The sequence below is a fragment of the Adiantum capillus-veneris genome, chromosome 14, assembly GCF_014529385.1.
Source record: "Adiantum capillus-veneris isolate H3 chromosome 14, ASM1452938v2, whole genome shotgun sequence".
NCBI classification, from domain to species: Eukaryota; Viridiplantae; Streptophyta; class Polypodiopsida; order Polypodiales; family Pteridaceae; genus Adiantum; species Adiantum capillus-veneris.
Genome location: NC_140944.1, coordinates 147,418,642 through 147,437,455, shown reverse-complemented (window position 1 = coordinate 147,437,455; position 18,814 = coordinate 147,418,642). Strand labels below are relative to the sequence as shown.

At 46.7% G+C, this 18,814-nt stretch overlaps 1 protein-coding gene across 3 annotated transcripts in view; it reads right to left on the bottom strand.

Annotated features, from left to right (window-relative positions):
• The window catches only part of LOC147443323 (histone acetyltransferase HAC1-like), a 54,255-nt gene that overhangs the window by 27,587 nt on the left and 7,854 nt on the right, over positions 1-18,814 (bottom strand). The window contains exons 2-13 of one of the 3 annotated variants that reach the window (XM_086529207.1): positions 16,695-17,092; positions 16,517-16,610; positions 15,681-16,431; positions 14,084-15,543; positions 13,690-13,986; positions 13,341-13,616; positions 13,088-13,216; positions 12,801-13,001; positions 1,813-1,955; positions 1,405-1,717; positions 1,102-1,244; positions 951-1,029 (exon numbers count right to left, since the gene is read on the bottom strand). In XM_086529207.1, coding sequence (XP_086385333.1) covers positions 951-1,029; positions 1,102-1,244; positions 1,405-1,717; positions 1,813-1,955; positions 12,801-13,001; positions 13,088-13,216; positions 13,341-13,616; positions 13,690-13,986; positions 14,084-15,543; positions 15,681-16,431; positions 16,517-16,610; positions 16,695-16,846 — 4,038 coding nt within the window. In that variant the 5' untranslated portion in view covers positions 16,847-17,092. The remainder of the gene's footprint in view (positions 1-950; positions 1,030-1,101; positions 1,245-1,404; positions 1,718-1,812; positions 1,956-12,800; positions 13,002-13,087; positions 13,217-13,340; positions 13,617-13,689; positions 13,987-14,083; positions 15,544-15,680; positions 16,432-16,516; positions 16,611-16,694; positions 17,093-18,814) is intronic. The other 2 variants (XM_086529206.1, XM_086529209.1) reach the window with 2 other exon arrangements.

Genomic DNA, 18,814 nt, shown 5'->3' with positions numbered 1-18,814 from the left:
GGATCTAGAAAAAATAGCCTACAAAGAGCAAGGGCTAGGAAAAAGAACACTGTCTGCTGAATGAAAGCAAGGATGTCTCTATCTCTTCTCCATCATACTCTCTTGATTATAATACTACTTCCACTTCTCATACAGTATCTAAGCCTTCTTGCAAGAAGAGAACGCCTACTACTTCCCTACATAACACTAAAGAGAAGCCCAAATTCAAGAAGGATAACCGCAAGCATCACCACAAATGCGGGGTTTCAAATTCGGTGACAAGGATGTCACGTTTGACAGTTACACAGGACGGAGATATCTCTCCAAGGCACTGTCTTTTATCAGACAATTTGAGATTGCTTTGGTCGACGGAAACTTTACTGAAAATTCCAAGTTGCGTCATGTTGGGATGTCTCTCAAGGAGACGGCAAGCAAGTAGTGGTTAGCCACGATTTTGGAAGGTACACAAGCCAAAACGAAGACTCAGCGCAAAGATGAATTTTATGAACAATTCCTTCCGCCTAACTTTGAGAAGGACATCCAGAGGAATGGGACTAGCTCGCCCAAAAGAAACATGAGAAAATCAGGACTTATGTTGACAAGTATTGGTCGGTTCTTCTCAAAGATACTTCTTTCATGAAGATTTCCAAGGAGGAAAAGATGCGAAAATTCAAAGCATGCCTTCAACCACAGCTTCAAAAGAGTATGAAGGTGTATCAACATGATACCCCCTGACAGATGATGGAGTAGTTGACAATCATTGCCGAGGATTTACACTCCACTAGTACCCCCAGAAGGATGGAACAAAGCGTGCAAGACAAAGATGTAAGAAATGTGGAACAAAATAAGATCTTGCGGCAAGGAGAGTAGAGAGAGATACGATGCCTTATGGCTCTCAGCCATTGTATAGCACAATGGTTCAGATGTAGCCTTATGGCAAGCACAGAATTATTTGCTCAAGAAGAGCTTACCAGTACTAGCTGATGGAATTCTTTCTTGCCAGCTGGATGTCTGTTCTCCTCCTCAAGCTTCTCATGTTCTTCATAACAACTGCCAGGGAACAAATCCACAATCAATCATTGAATTGATAACTTAACTGATAATTAACCACCAGGTGCTTACCTAGCACATAGTTGGAAGTTTCCAGAACAACGTTCACAGGTCCAACGAGCACCCGAAACAATATACAAGTGACAGCGTGAACATGCGTGGTGCATTTGAACAATTATGAAGTCCTCCTTCATGGCAGCAATTGATTGTCCCAGCTGCAGCAACAAATTACATCGTTGTAGCTCAAGAACATCTTACACTTACTTTAATAATCATAGACTCTACAAGCATTAAGCCAAATTGTCTCTTTACCAACAACAAGAATAGGGCAAGCAGCACCTGAGCAATTTAAAAAGCCCAATCCCCTCCAAATACCTTAGTCATCAATTGAAAATCCTTAGACTGACTGCCCGCTAGCTCCGTTTGAGCTGACGTCTTCGTTGTTCTCTTTGCTATTATTTTGTTCATTTTCCCTCTCCTTTGACTGTAGTAACCATCTTTCTCTTGTTCAAGCTGCTGAAGTATATCTTCAGCAGCTCCTGGCCAGTAGTCTCCATCAAAATAAGGAAGACGAGCAGCTGACACCTTAGCTTTACAATCATTTCCTGTTGTAAAAAAGTAATCATACAGGTTTTTGTTTGCAACTACTATTTTTTCCTTCTTTGCTTTTGAGATCATGCTTAAGTACCTGTGAGAAGCCAAAGAACAAAAAAATCCATAAGCCAAACAAAGCACCCAACCAGCAACAAATTTGTATTGAGAGGACAGCAAAGTAACAAGTACCACTCTCGTAGCTTGTCTGTTTTGGGTGTTTTCTGGATCTCTGGGTGGCAGTACAATATGTAGTCATCCCCTTTCAAAGGAGGACATGCCCAGATGTAGCAACTGCTGAAGCCACGCTTTTTACAATAGTCTAAGTACGCAATCTGAAATACAAAAATAACACAAGATCATCCCAGTCAGAATATAAATCTAAAAGATAGCCGAATTGAGATAATAGGATCTCTCTCAAAAACAAAATTGATATGCTTATACCCTTTGTATAGCCAATACGCCAATCACAAAATACGGCCCGAGCCATTTAACAAGATACAACGATTGGTTAAAAAAACCCTCAAGATCTTCAGGTAAAGCGGTTTATGTGGAGCAGCTGCCTGGGTTCAGAGTTGCAGGCAAAGGAGGATTATGTGTATGGATTGCACAAAGGCGTTGTACGGCCTCAAGCAGGCCCCTAGAGCTTGGTACCAGAGAATTAACAATTCATTCACACTTATTGGGCTATGACGTACTCTTGGGGTTCGAACCACTATGTTGCTCCCCACAGTACAAGTTGCCCTTTATTATCATATACGTTCATGACCTGATCTGTACACGTTCATGGTCCAACATGAATCGGAGTATCATGCAGTCACTTGAGTTGACTTCTGAGATGACGGTTCGTGGGCTCATGCACTTAGTATGAGATCTATTACACACCACAAGGGATTTTCCTCGGTTAATGGAAGTATTTCACAGACGTCCTTGATAGATTCGTGTCAGGTGCAACGGGATTGAATATAGTGACAAGATTTAGATTTTACACTTCCACAAATATTTGTTTATTTCCTTGCATTAATGTGTGCTACTTAGCACGAGAGATGGCTCCCTTTATTCCCCTGAAGAGAGAGAGAGAGAGAGAGAGAGAGAGAGATGCGCAGACGGAGAAAGAGAAAAGGAGAATGACAACTGATGGATCCCAACCAACCCTCTCAAGGGTCCCCCCACACCGTTGCCAGTGTGGTATTTGCTTTTGATTGCATAAATGGAATGTACACACACTCAATACCTCAAGTGTAGACTCTACTGACTCGAATGGGAATGTCAACACGGTAACTCTTCAGGATGAAGCACCTTTAGAGCTGATTTGATGCACCTTTGGATTCGTCTCGATGAGGGGTTGTTGATGGCCACCAACGGGTAGATCTGGGGATGATTTGCGCTCCCGATGTGAGAGGAAACAAGGGCTGAGAGCTGGCTGAAAAAACGCAGCCGATCCGTCACGTAAAAAGGGGCTGAAAATGCAAATGATAATAGAGCCAATGATGGACAACAATGGGAGCACTCGATGCGGCGAGGGAATGGTCGAGAAGAGGCTCAATGGGCTGCCAGAGAAGTGGGCTGCAGCGACAAGAAGTAGCGTAAACTCTGGTGATCTATGAAGACCGTAAAATCGGCTCCGAGTAGGTAATGTCGCCACTAAGTAAGAGCATGGATAACCACCAAAAGCTCTTTCTCATATATCTGTGCTGTCAATTCCGGCCTTGAAAAACAATCGGCTCTCATAGGCAATGACATGGCCTTCTTGCATTAAGACTGCACCCAAACTACGACCACAAGCATCACAATATACTTCGAATGACTTCTGCAAATCAGACAAAGTCAAAACTGGTCCCGTAGTCAATTTCTCTTTCAAAGTCTGAAAGGCAGTCACCTCTGTGGGTCCCTACGAGAAAGGGACTCCTTTCTATGTCAAGATATGCAAAGGGGAAGCAACCTCTGCAAACTTTCTAATGAACCACCGGTAGTAAGAACATAAGCCCAAGAAGCTTCTAACTTCATGGATATTCTTCAAATCGGGCCAATCACGTATAGTCTTAATCTTGGCCAGGTCCATCTGCACTCCTTCTGCTGAGACAATGTGTCCCAAAAAGTGTATCTCTGATAAGAGAAATTCACTCTTCTTTGCATTGATCACCAACTTGTGATCTCGCAATGCCTGAAAGACTTGTAGCAGATGTTCTCTATGTTCTGCCTCTCCTCGGAGAAGACTATAATGTCATCGAAGAAAGTGCCAACAAAAGATCTGTACTCTCTGAAAATCATGTTCATCATTCGGTTAAAGGTCGTTGGAGCATTGGTAAGGCCAAAAGGCATCACCAAAAATTCATATAAACCGCAGCTCATCCGAAAAGCTGTCTTGTAGACATCTCCCGGTGATTCGGATCTGATGATATCCGCTCTTCAAATCGGAGGATCCCTGTAGAATATCATCGATCCTTTCTTGATGGTGATTTTGTTGAGAGCTCTATAATCAATGCACATTCTCCAAGATCCGTCTTTCTTCAAAACCAACAACACCGGAGAGCAGTAAGGTGAAGTACTCGGCTCGATAAGACCCTTTTCCAAGAGGTCTTTCACTTGGTTCACAATCTCTTCATTCTAGGCTCAGCTCACACAGTAAGGTGGCCGGTTCGGTGGTGTGCTTCCAAGTATCAGATCAATAGTATGATCCTCAGGACGAGATGGTGGCAACTCGCCTGGCAGACCCTCACAAAAGCAATCGGCATGAGTGTGAAGAATCTTTATGTGCTCTGATACCACTCTAAAAAACTTGGACACCCCAAGTCAAGATTCTACCGCGACACAGCAAAGATTCACTTCAAAACAGTTCACAATTCACACTTAAGTCGACACGGCCCGGCGTAGTTTCGTGCCTAGAGATATTGGCCTCAAAGACTAGCGCCCCTTTCAATATTTCTTTTTGAATTAATCTGTGTTCAAAGTACAAGCGAGTGGGTAGGTGCTCACTCTCAGACTCTGCGTCCAGATGCTCTGAGAAGTGAGGGCCTAACCACTTATTGGTTACAAGGGATGCCCAAAAGCAGAGCCCCAAAAGCAGTAATCCAAAAGCTTCTCAAAAATAAAGCAATTGAGCCAAAAGCTGCCATAAAATTCAGCCAGTGTAAATCTAGGATATCCACAAGCTTTGCCACGTCACCACCTCTGTGAAAAGTGAATTTTCGTACATTGTTCCATGTCAGCCAGTCAACGCGTTTTGCGTTGGAAATCACGGGATTCCGTACTGCCACGTCAACCTGCCACGTGTCATCCCGGGGTCCACTGCCATGCCACATCACCCATTTGTGACAACACCATAAATGTCCTCCGAAACAAGGAAAGCCAGACTAAACAGTTTGCACTATAGAAGCTACCGTAAGCTGCAGCAATCACCGAGAGACTGCACGAACCACCACCAGATGGTGTCCTGTCAGCAGGTAGGGTAATCCAAGATGAAGGAAAGCCAGACTGAACAGTCTACGCTGTGAAGGACCTCTGAGAAGAGGAAAGGCCAGACCAATCTGTCTGCGTCATCTTGCCTATCTCTCCCACCTCCAATCCTCCCGTGTCAACCAAAACAGAATCACGCCAACGCCGCCACCAAACCGCATCTCGGTGTGGCTCTCAATGTGAATGAGCTGGGAGTGGCCGACTGCCCAAGTCGGCGGATAAGTCTATTGTAAGGTTACCGAGGGTGAGTGTAAGCAACTCTGAAGGTAGCAATCGAAATGATCAAGGGTGTAGAAGAGCAGCTGCACTACCATCCAAGCCAAGCTCGGAGTGACTCCGGATGTAGTGACGGGATGCCTGATCTCCCACATCTCGCGAGTAAACTCCCCAAGTGAGTCTAAAGCACTGAAGTTCCACTCCAGTCTATAGATCCAAGCAATGAACCCGTCCAAGAAGAGATCGAAGATCCTCTCCCTAAGTCCATGTAGATGCTCCTGTGTAAGCAAGTGATCTGACGTGTCGAGGTCAAGTGGTAAGTGTCTGTCCACCCAAGATGGTGGTGTCTTCTTTGGGAATGTCGGAATCCCATATGCCATGAGCATGGCCATATCTCCTGTGAACTCCTCTGATGAGTGCATAGGTGTGTCCATAGCAAACCACGAGTCACCACCCCCTCTTGAGTGCGCAACCGCCAAATGATGGCTGGAATGAATGGATCTCCCAAGGATCGTACGCCCGTAGATGATCAAGTCAATGTCGAAGATACCGTGTACTACAGCAGTCACTAAGAGACCGAGCGGACCACCAGCGGATGGTGTCCTGGTAGGAGGTAACTTCATCCTCTGTAAAAAAACACAAGCCAAGTGTCTGCTGTCCACCCAAAAACGCAATTGCGAGGTGATGAAAACGCTGCTGTCCAGCGATTTTCAGCGTCCTCGTACGCTCCCGGCAGGGTCCAGAGCAGTGCAAAGGGTGTGGGGAGGGTGGGGAATCAATGTAGCAGCCCAACATGGGCTGAAAACAGAGAAAACAGCAATGGTAGGTGGCTGAAATCTGATGATCTGAAGAGGAAGAGGACCGGCAAGGCATCGGATGCCAAGTCGGTGTGGAAAGACAAGATCGGAATGGGCAGAGCCTAGCGCTCCCCCTCTGTGCTGGAAACGCAGCAGCTGTCCAAAACGCAGCTCCCCAAAAAACGCCAAGGGTAGACAAAAACGCTAATGGAAGAGGGGCATTTCCGGCGAAGAAAAGGCCTGTAAAGGCTAGCGCTGGGAGCCAGTAGCAAAAACGCAAGCAAGAATAATGAGATCTTGCAAAAACAAAGGTGGAGGGGGGTCCTCCGCGATGGAAACGCAGTTGTCCGATCGTGTGCCTAGTTGTTTGTAAAACGCTGGCAGATCTACATAAAAACGCTGATGCTGGTTCTTCTTGGGAGGAGTACCTTGATGCGGGTGGTGCGCCATCAACGCTAGCGACTCATACCATGTAATGCCTGAGCTCAGATGCCATGTGAGAGTGCGCGTGTGCGGAAGCGTGAGAGAGAGAGAGAGATGAAATGAAATGAAATGTTATATTAACATCTCCAAAAGGCCATAGTGACCTATGAGACCAGAAAGTTACAAGGTGGTGGATCTGATACAAAGTCAGAGTAACAAAATAACAACGGTACAAAACAAAGATATATACTATGGGATCCTAGATTGGTCGATGTGAACTAAGCAAAAATGGGCGGCTTGCTGGGATAGCTGAATCACAAGAGATCTAGCATCGGTCGTTGGCGGATCTCATCAATCTCCTCCATGGTTAGTAGTCTGACCGGGCGTTGTGCATGCCTGGCCAGCGTGCTCCGAATCTTCTGACGTAGCCTCCGTCGATGCTGTGTAGTCCTCCGCAGTCGTGGGTGCCTGGATTTCCCCAGTTCAATCGCTCGGTCGATCAGTGTGCCTCTAGTGTGAGACGAGGGGGAGCTCTGTTGTGGGAGTGGCTCTTGCGGCTGTCCCGTGTCTGCTCTGAAGAAGTCTGTGATCCGTCTGTGAGACTAGCTAGCCTCGCCATTCATCAAGCTATCTCTGTGTCTGCGCAGCTCGAGCAAGAACAAACCCAAGCATCTCTGATCTTCGTATCCCATGACTCTTGAGAGTGGTCCAAAACCCTCTCTGAACAAGCAATGGAAGCGGCCTCGTATCTCGTAGTAGACGGGGCAGCGGCATGTATAATGCAGCTCTATCTCAGGCTCCATGTCACACAAGGGGCATGTCCTGGCCTCTGCTGGTACTCCGTTGTATCTCCCGGTCTCAATCCGCAGCTGGTGAGAAGATGTGCGTAACTGGCCAATAGCACATCGTATCCCATGAGACAAGTGGGTATCCATGTATCTGGGTCTCGTCACAAAACCATCTTCCGTAAGCTGGAGAAGGTGGTCTCTATAGAAAGCCATCTTTGTGCCCAATTCATGTGCTGGTTGTATCCATGTCCTCCTAGTGTCTAGCTGGGTCAGGTCTTGGCGGATGAGCTTGGTGATCTCTGACTGTGTAAGAGTGAGAGATGGTGCATCCAATGAGTACTGGAATGGTGGCAGCCTGTCTATGTTGAACCCATGCGCCTGAAACCATGATGTCATCTCCCCATACCAGCATGTTGTATCTCCTTGTATGGCTAACTGTCGAGAGGACTCAAGTGCTATGCGAGCATATCTGTCTCTAGGAAGTTCCCATGTGCGGTTTATGAAGGAGACTGATCGGGTGAGCACCTCCACCACTAGTGGGGGGGCCGCTAGCTCTTACTGTGTAAGAGTGAGAGATGGTGCATCCAATGAGTACTGGAATGGTGGCAGCCTGTCTATGTTGAACCCATGCGCCTGAAACCATGATGTCATCTCTCCATACCAGCATGTTGTATCTCCTTGTATGGCTAACTGTCGAGAGGACTCAAGTGCTATGCGAGCATATCTGTCTCTAGGAAGTTCCCATGTGCGGTTTATGAAGGAGACTGATCTGGTGAGCACCTCCACCACTAGGGGGGGGGGGGGGGGGGGGGGGGGGCGCTAGCTCTGCTCGGATAATGGCCCGTGGTACTGATGCCTTGGCTCTAATGAGCCGCGAGATCATAGAGACGAGAGGTTTCTCCATGTTCCCCCATCCATCTATGCGACCCGGCCTCCCGCGGTGATCCAATGAAGGTCCCCATATCTCAGCTCCATAGAGCAATGCTGAAGCCACCAAAGTGTCAAAGAGCCAGAGCTTCGTCCGGGGCTCCTGAAACTGAACCTGCGAACACATCTTCTCTAATCTACCCAGTGCTGCATGGGCTCCAGTCAGTCTGGTCTCTGCTGCTCTTCTGAGTGAGAATGCAGGTCCGCTAAAAACCACTCCAAGGTAAGTGTAAGCATTTGTGTACTCCACAGTCTCCTGACCTCCTGATCCACTGTGGGGTGGTTAAACACCATAACCTTGGTTTTACCAAGGTTGACAGACAAACCACTTTCGTGGGCAAACCTATGCAAAGCATTCAGTTGACGTTGCATTCCCTCTGGAGATTCGGAGATCAACACTACATCATCAGCATATAACAAAAGTGGAATCCATGTCCCTGCCAACAGTGCACCTCTATCCCCATCGCTCTCAATGTAGTCAGAAACCTCATCCACATACATACCGAAAAGAGTAGGGAGAGAGCAGGCAACCCTGCTTCACCCCAATAGTGGAGTGAACCGGTGTAGAAAGTCCCTCAGAGGTGTGTACATGCCCTACTACTGATCTGTACAATGCCATGATCCCCCAAATGAGCTCTGTGGGTATTCCCATTTCCTGTAATCTACGCATCAATCTAGCTCTGGGTACTGTGTCAAAAGCTTTGCGGAAGTCCACAAAGCTACAATAGATCCGTCTCCCATGAGATCTGCCTTCCTCGATGATGGCCCTGAGTGTCAAGATATGGTCAAGAGTAGAGAAGCCTCTCCTGAACCCTGCTTGCCTAGCTGCACGCATTCATTCCCTCTCTGCCCATCTACTCAGTTGTTGCTCAAGAATGGATGCATACAACCGTGCCAGTGTGTGTCCAATCATGATAGTGCGATAATTCCCAAGCTCCATGGGGTCTCTTGACTTGAAGATAGGTACCATCGTAGATAGACTCCAAGTGTCCGGTAGGCCCTCACACATGGCACGGTTAAACATAACTGCTAGAAGCTCTGCTAGTAGGTCTTTGGCATGCATGAAATGCTCAGCGACTAAGCCATCATGATCGTATGCTCTCCCAGTCCTCATCCTGTCAATAGCTTTCTTCACCATCTCAGCGATGAAAAAAGCACATGTGTGTGGGCATGGATCGGGGGGGTTGGGGAGAGGGGGGGGCTGCTCATGAAAGAGCCGCCACGCCTCACGCGAGTCCTGACTCAAGAATAGCTGGTATAGATCCTGCTCGAGTCGAGCCAAAAAAGCCCTCTTCTTCCGCCACACCAGGCGTCGGAAGTCAATCTGTGACTGTCTGTGAGTGACATCCCCCAAAAGCACCTCCCTCTGAAGTCTGGCTCTAGTTTGGCGGCACTCCTCATCGTACCAGTTGTTCTGAGGCATGCTCCCTGATTGGCGGCTCTGCTCAGGCTGGGTGTGTGGGTATGCCTCTGCTGCTACATCATGTAATGTTTGTGTCAGTATAGTAGTTAGCTCCTCCAGAGGTCGCCCCGGGTCCTCAGTGCATAGGCGTCTGAAGATCCCGTCCATGTATACAGAATCCGTCTCCCGTGTGAAGGTGTAGCGAGTAGGGGCTGCTACCCGTGGCCTGTGTGCTACACTGAACTGGAAGGAGATGGTCATCGACACCAGAGCATGATCTACTGCCACCCCAACCGGTATGGGCCCAACTGTGAGATCCTGGATACTAGAGATGAGATTCGGCTGTGCCATGACATAGTCCACTGTGCTGGCTCCATGTCTGTGTGGGAAGCATGTAAAACCTCCCGCAGCAGGAAATCTTTGTAGGCCGTTCAAGATGGCCAATCCATGTGCAGTGCCCATGTCTATCAGATGTCGCCCATACTCAGTATATTCCACATCGTGTGATAGTCTGGACAGGCCCGTCTCTACAACATCTAGCTCTCTAAGCATCTCCTCTGAAGTATCATAAAACACTGCCTGGTGATGGGCAGTCCTAGCATTGAAGTCCCCTAGGATGATAATGTCACCATCCCTAGAGAACTCCCATATGTCATCATCCAAAATAGAGAAAGGGGATTGTCCTCTAGGTGATGCATAAACTGATGTCTCAGAGTAAAAGATGATGTCTCTTCCAATAAAGCTATCCTCAAAAGCACCCACATCAAGACGTATAGATCCATTACAATTCCAGGCAGCCACTTTGAGTGTGGTCCCATAAGTCTCGCACCGTCATGTGGAGCGCCGCTCTAGTATTACCATTTTTCCATCTCGGTAAAAGGCAATCTTGCCTTTTCTCCTTGCCACTCTAATCTCCGGCATTACTTCCTGTATATGAGCGATCTGTGAGAGGGTGAGATCATCCCCGAGAAAGATGCCAGTCTCTTTAAGAGTTGGTCTTTTCTTCAAGACGGACTTCTTCGCTTCCATGGAAGGAAAACGAAGGATGAGTGCTCTTTCTTTTGAGGTTTCTCCACTGCTTCCATTTTTCTTTATGTTGCCCACTCTCCATGCCCTTGTGTGCGTCGGCTCATGAACCCCCATCAAGGCTGTGAGTTCTTTTACTTCTTCGTCCAGATTGCCTTTGTCTTTAAGACCGCAAATTCTCACATGTAAAGCGCACACCCGTCTTCTTTGCTCCTCCTCTAGTGTCTGATTAATGATAGTGGGTGTGGACGTGGACGTTATCTCCTTTCCTTTTCCTTTCTTGGCCACCTTGATCCATTTCTTGGCTTCATCCGCCTTCTGTTGAGTTTTGGTAAGAACATCCACCCAAGAAGTCGTCATTTCTTTGTGTTGCTCTTCCCCCTCTTTGATGGCCCGTACTTGCTCCTTGATCGTGTTGATTTCTTCGATTACTGAGGGTTGCAGTTCGTCCTCTTCCAGTGTGTTTCTTGATCGTGCCTCAGCGAGATCTTTCTTGAGTGACGCAATCTCTTCATCTTGAGTCGTCACTCGGTCTTCCAGCGTATTTATCTTGCTCTCTTGGATCAGCACGCGTCCTTCAAGCATGTTTATTGTGCCCAAGAGATTGCGGTTCATCTTGGTAATGGTCTCCATCATTTCCTCTTTGCACTTTTGAATGGCATCCTCTAGGGGGTCGGCTTTATCGTTCAGCTTCCTCATGCTTGATCGCCGTCCGAAAAGGAGTCACTAAACGCACGTGTGCACCCACACTAGCAGCGGGCGCGGTAGCTAGGCGAGTGGGGGAACGCGAGGAGGTATGGCAAGGGAGGGTCAGCGATAGAGTACGGACGAGAGAGAGAGAGAGAGAGAGAGAGAGGGGGGGGGGGCAAGGGGACAGTGCATGGGGTAGGGGGGGGGGGGAGAGAGAGAGAGAGTTAAAAAGAAGCGATAGAGATAGAGTAAGGGGGGGGAGAGAGAGAGAGAGAGAGGGAGAAGGGGGGGGGGGGGGGGGGGGGGGGGGGGGACGATAGGCGATAAGAGTTAAAAAGGGCGAGATAGGCGATAGAGTTACAATGCAGAAAATGTAAAGAGTTTAGGCGATAGGCGATAGAGTTAAAAAAGGGGGGGGGGGGGGGGGGGGGGGGGGGGGGGGGGCGATAGGTGATAGAGTTGAAATGTAAAAAATGTAAAGAGTTTAGGCGATAGGCGATAGCGGGAGGGGGGGGCAGCGCGATAGAGAGAGGGGGCGGGGGGGCCTATCGCAATAGAGAGAGGGAGCGGGCAGGCAGCGCGATAGAGAGGGGGGGCGATAGAGAGGGGGAGCGGGGGGCAGCGCGCGGGGTAGCAGGGGGGCGCAGGGGCAGAGGGTGCGAGGCGGGAGAGCGGCGCTGAGGGGAGCTCCGTGTAACAGCGTGCAGGCAGCAGCAGAGCGCGCGAGGGCAGCACACACACACACACACACACAGAGAGAGAGAGAGAGAGAGAGAGAGAGAGAGAGAGAGAGAGAGAGAGAGAGAGTAGACCACAAACGCAAGAAATGGTGAAGAGGGGGCGATCAATCCCCCTGAGCAGAAGCCCCAATACACAATAACCAGATAGTAATGAAATGTGTACCCCCCCTAGCCCCATATATATGAGTGCCCAAGGTGGTCGCGCAGCTCAAGTGGGCAGCCGGCCCCAAACTCGGGCGGCCAACAGTTTCTGCATCAAATTCTCTGTCAAAATAGCTTTGTTCCGTTTCCAAGTGGCTCTAGTGTTCTTTGTTGGAGTCTTAAGTCAGCTGCTTTAATAAATTGTACTACCACGTCAACATCTTGCAATTGACAGCGCAAATTGCAGTGGGAATCACGGTGCAATTTCCTCTGCCAAATCAGCTGTCCATATTGCCTCGTCATCAGTCGGACGATCAAGAATTCTAGACATGCTAACAAGAATTAACAAGATGTTTCATTTAAGGAAGATGACTGGATGTTTGAGAATCATGAAGTAGCATCTCAAGGAAGTCGGTACGTATTGTCCTAAACTCTCTTTTTGTATGTATGGTCCTCTTTTTGGACAATGCATAACATGTTAAGCTTTTCGTTGTTGAAATTGTTTCAGGAAGATCCACCAAGGAGTATAGGAAGAAATGCAGCTACTTCTCACAGTGTGCTGACAAAAAATTACCAGGATCTCATGGTAGACATAAGTACGAAGAGCCTCTCCCTTGGATGTCTTCACATCAGGCCTGAAATACTTCACAGAATCCAGATATGACAGATACACCCATCGATGGTTGGGCTCAGGACACTCTGAACCAAACTCCTGTACATACATGCCAAATAAGCACACTTCGACACCCTCGATCTTTTGAAAAAGCATTACCATCTGCAAAAAGTGAAATAAGCTTTGGCGTTATCCTTTGAATTCGGAAATTTTGCACTGACAGTGTTTTAAGCTGGTAAAATCCACACCTTGGATTTGTATAAAAAATCCTTTGGGTAATCTTCCTGTTGGAACAACTCTAAAAACTTAGGCTTGATCTCCAATTTCTTATCTACAGATGATATGACCCGCACAACAAGACCTTCAGCTGTGGGAACCTACATTAAACCATAAATGTCAAAATGGCCATGAGTCATAAATGTCAAAATGGCCATGAGTCATAGAGGTATGAAGTTCGCTTAAGCATGCCTTAGGCATGTATGAAATTCACACAACAAGCACCTCATTAACATTTTTCCCTAGTGCCCTTGACCGCTCTACCCTTTCGTCTTCCAGCTTCGAAGCTAGCCTCTCTTCCAAGAAGTCACTTAATGTTGTCTTCGGAAGATCTTTCGCACCAGGTACAGAGTTGGCAAGCAATGGCACTCTTTCAAATCTCTCCATCTCTGCTATGCAACAATCTGGACAGGCATACTCTGATCTTTCTTTATTGATTCGTGCATTGAATAAAACACAAATTTGATGCTGCCATTTCTTGCACTTGTCACATTCCACCCACTGCTCAACAAAGCAAATAATCAATACAACACACATATAAATGTGAATATTCATTACAAATAAGGTGTCTTACTCCTTCAACCCGTTGCTCATCATTTTTCTTCTTCACAAGCATGGACTTTTGCACCTTAAAACCATCAGCCTCCAAAACATCATCTCGAATAGCACTATAACAAGGGCCACAAAAATTGAAGCTGTTCTCCCCAGCACCTGTACTGTGATAAATATAATTTCGCTTTATGCGGCATCCACACTGTGTGCAGAAAATTGGAATGGGATCAAAATACAGATTCTCCACCCCACATGCTGAGCAAGCTGAAGCTAGCATCTGGCGCTCCACAGCCTGATTCTTTTCAGCTTTGCATTTGCTCTGGCCACGATCATGTAAGTTGGCAGACACCCACAGCAGATGGTCAATTGAAGAAACACAACAATCTATTGCACTTGCAATTTAAAACAAGAAATACCTGGCCAATCCATTTCCGCAAGCTTGAAATATGCTGTCGTATCTGCTCTGGAGAAAAACTCTCAATGAATGAAATTCCAGAAATTTTGGATTTTGCAGGCTTAACAGTGTCTGAGGAACCTTTGAAAGGAACGACATCACTCACAACTGCAGCCGGGGTAACCGATACCTCACTCTCATGCAGCACAGAGCGTACCTCCTGTGTAATGGCACCAACATCCGTTACCGAAGAGTCCATTTTTAGATTGTCTATAATTACAAACTTGGTGCCTCCTTGCGAATGAGACCCTGCACTCAAGGATGACTCCGTGGGAGACTCTACTTTTAACAGGAAAGTTTCAGTTCCTCGATGTAAACACTGCTTCTCCATGTCAATAGCAACAGTGATTGGACTGGTGGATCCTTTCACGCTAGTTGACAGTTTACTGTGGAAACTTTTGCTACCACTTTTGAATGGCTGTTGTGGTGCTTTGAGAACGTCTGGATTCAAGATCTCCACCTTTGCTCGCTTCACAGGGGGTGAATCGACTTCAACAGATGCAGGCTCCTTTCTTGGGCTGTCCCACTGCAAATTTGATTCTCTCCTGAGTTCAGCTCGTAAAGCTGCTGCTTGTTGTGAAAAATAATGACGCACTGGACCACAAACAATACATTTGGAATTTCTACACTTTTGATGATGCCCAAGTAGCCATTTCAGGGATGAACACCTTGGATAAGCACAAGGATAAACTTGGCATTTGGTAAGATGCTTCCATGACTCTCGCCCAATTGCACAATGGGTCACTGTGCATTTTCCAGGATCAACACACTTACTGACATGGCGTAAAAATATTAACAACCACTGCTGCCTCTTCACTTGTTGTGTAGACGTCAAACTTCCAGCATTCTTAACCTTTTTTGGCATCAGCCCATCACCATTGCTAACTACTTCTGATTGACCTGTGTCAGCACTACTAGCTTGGCAAGCCTGCTCGCTGTGATTGGACTGTGGATTTACGGGTGCATTTGACTGGAGGGCTTGTTGTGAGTGCCACTGATCTTCAACACAAAGCTCTTTGGTGAGATGACCAGTTTGATTTTCATTAACATGCTGTGCCTGCTCCCGACAGCTCAATTCCCTATTGAACTGACCTAAAGGGGGCGCATACGACCTTAGCGCACTTGCACCACTCTCTACAACACAATTTGCTTTTGCCACAACCTGATTATCGGCAACCTGCTTCTGAGAAAGCAGCAAGAAAGTGGAGCTTTTTGTGGATGCACCACCATCATATGGACAATGATTATAATTACTTTCCGGAACTGTCAGATTTTGTTGCTCTTTAGCTGAAATCGGCCTTTCAGAAGCCAAGGAGCTTAAATTACCTGCTCCAAATCTTCTGGCCAAGGTAGAAGCATGGAAAGGACCACCTGCTGGGGCAGCATCACCAGACACAGCTGGAACGTTAGCTCCTACAAGACCTGCATCAAAGGGAGAAGTAACATAAAACACTTGAGCACCACTTTATTCAGTTGTTTAAGGTTGTCAAAAGATCCTAATCAGACATATATGACTCCCATCCTAGCATCCCCATTATCCCATCCTAGCATCCCCTTACCATTAGACAACAGCTGTTGTCTAGCATGGTGTGGATGGTGAGAATGAGCGAGAGCCTGCTCCAAACCCAGTGCCTCAACATAAACATTGGACCCATTGACAATCCCCCCTTCCTTTGCAGCAACCTTTCCCGAATTGGGCAGTCCAGCATCTCCAAGAGCAGGTTCCTTGCCAAGCAAGCCATGTCTTTGAAAGCAGATGCCCTCATCAATATATTGACTGTGTTGATCCGAAGGCATCAATATATCTGCAGATGCGCCCATAGAACCACTGGTGAGCTCTGGCTCTACAGGCTTTGGAGAGAACCCCAAACTTCTCAAATTCAGCCCAGGGGTTGGAATCATACAGCTTCCTGCTGTTGCAGTGCCAGTATTACTGTGCCCATATTGACTGGGAACTGCAATACCTGTACCTCCAAGCCCATACTGACCAAGTAAAGCACCTTGCCCCTGATTAAAGCACTGACCTGGCATGGACCCATGTCCAGAAACCATGTTGCTACCAAAATCGGTTGACAAACTAGCACCTCCAACATTAAAAGAAAAGGAAGTGCCAGTATTCTCTCTGCTCAGTGTGACACCTGTGGTGATGCCAGGTGAAATTAACCCTCCGTTTGAACAGGCAGGTGCGGATGCTCTTGAAAAGCCAGATCCAGGTTGAGCTCCCTGCTGGATAGGCTTGTGACTACTTCTTAACCGCAGCATTAGAGAATAAAGCCGAAAATCCAGTGTCTGAAAGTCCCCATACTCTTCCTGCTCACACACATAAACAAACCATAAATAACCAGCCAAAAATAGCAGCTCACGCAAGCATGTTATTAAAACTGTAAAGTCAGACCTTTGAGGCAGCATCCAAGTACAGAGCTGTTTCCACATCTTTGGCAATCTCAAGTAAATTCTTCTCAAGCCCCCGCTTTTGTACCATCTGGAGTCTGTCATTAAAAAAAATAGAATAAGAAATAATTTTCTGAAATACAACTTTGTACAAACAATACATCAAGTGCAGAAGCACTTACATACGAGAAAAAACCTCACGACGAAGATTTGCATCATCCTCTTTGTGCCAAGGTTTCCAACATGCAGCAGATGAGTTTCTGGCATTAAAACCATTACTCATGGCCTGTGAGCCTTGCCCTTGGCGCCCAACCCCCTGGGCCTGAGTTTGCATTTCGATCTTTCATGCAAAAATCCTCAATTCACTCTATACTTTCCAGTTCACGCAATCGAAGCCACCTGTGTAGAACTAGTCTACTCATTTGCCATGACCAGTCCTCGCCAAGGCTATCAAATAAATGCTGTGACCAAGTTTTGCTTGGTGATCTAAGGACCTTTCAAATTCAGCTTATTTTGATCTTTTTTGCCTCTTCTGCAACAGAGACTCACATCCAGAAAACCTGAAAAACCAGAACTGCCACTAACATAGGGTGAACACTGATGCCCAAGGGTATAAAGAAGCTGAAAGCCAAAAACAGTATGATCCATAACATAAATAAAAAAAATTTCATGCCTTCCCAATTAAGCAAAGATCAGTGTGTCAAAATAGTAGTGAAACAGGTGGATCAGTTATATATCACTACATTGGTAAACTTTTCCTCTCACTACCGAGGAAGATTTGCAAATTCACAGTACTACTTCATACAGCAGTTTTGTATCACTCAGTGACAGATACACAAGGGACTCCTCTATAACAATTGATTATAATAAATGCCCACCCTTAAGCTCTCCATGCTTCCCAAACATTCTCCATTATCAATCTTCGTACCTCTGTATCTATTCAACCTTGCACTGAAAGGGAATACGAACTGCAAAGCATTTCCAAAACTGTTGGCAGATAACAAACTCTGTCTGACGATGATGCTTTTATAATTTTACCATTTACAAAACAAAAGAACCTTGATTCACAGGTATGTCAAAAAATATCCTCATCCACCACTGAAACTTTGCATTAAATTTGCAAGGAGTACATCTGTTACAGTTCAGGCATCTCTCTGGATTCCTCCAATCGGTCCCAGTTTCTTCCACGGACAGGTGTAAGGGAGTGAAAGCTGTTTTGTAGCTGTGCCCGGCTAGTGTGAGGTTGTTTTCTCATGTCGGGTTGTGTTTAGCCATGTTTAGCCTTCGGTTTTGGCTTTGTTCCATGGCCATTATGCTCCTGTAGGCTGGGGATATTTTTCCCAGCCTTGCCAGTAGGCCCTTTTGGGCTTTTGGTGCCATTTCATGCTATTTTGCCCTATTTAGAGGTCATGGGGGCTGGTGGACAGCTGCCCAACCCAGACCTCTGGGTGTATAATAGGCAAGGGCAAGGGCACCCTCGGAGAGCAGTGTGGACAGAGTCCCTTGGGTGCACGGCACCCCTAGGGAGCAGCCCTGCCAGTAAATCAGCAACAAAAACACAAACACAGAGAGAGAAATGAAATGTTATATTAACGTCTTCAGAAGGCCAGAATGACTTATGAGACCAGAAAGGATCTGATACAAAGTCAGAGTAACAAAATGACAAAATAAAATGACAGAATAAAATGCAATGGAATCTGAAACAGCTAGGTGTGATCTAAGCAAATAGGTGGGATAGCTAAATCACAGATCACAAAAGATCCAGCATAGGTCGCTGGCAGATCTCATCAATCTCCTCCATGGTCAATAGCCAGACCGGGCGTCGTGCATGCTGGGCCAAAGTGATCTATGAGACCAAAAAGTTACAATTGGTGAATCTGATATCATGTCTGAGTACAGAAAGTACAAAGAACACACACACACACACACACACAAATGAAATGATGAAATGTTATATTAACGTCTTCAAAAGGCCAAAGTGACCTATGAGTCTGGATTCCTGTGAAGAACTCTTTGCCGGCCCACTTTGATGCGTGGGTGGTGCGATACTTGAACTTCCTAAAGGTCTGCAACGCTTGCTTCTATGGGCCGCGCCGAAAGCGATACAAAGTCATCTGTGGCTCCTTCAATTCAGGAAAGCATCACGAATGAAACACTCGAACAATGTGTGCTAACTAATCATTCGAACACAGAATACTTCCTGTGGGGGTTCTTTGGACCTCGACTCGAGAGCCAAGATCGGTTCGTCGTGATTGATCGAATCTGCAATGAGGTTAGCTTCACAAGAAAAAGCATCAACTAG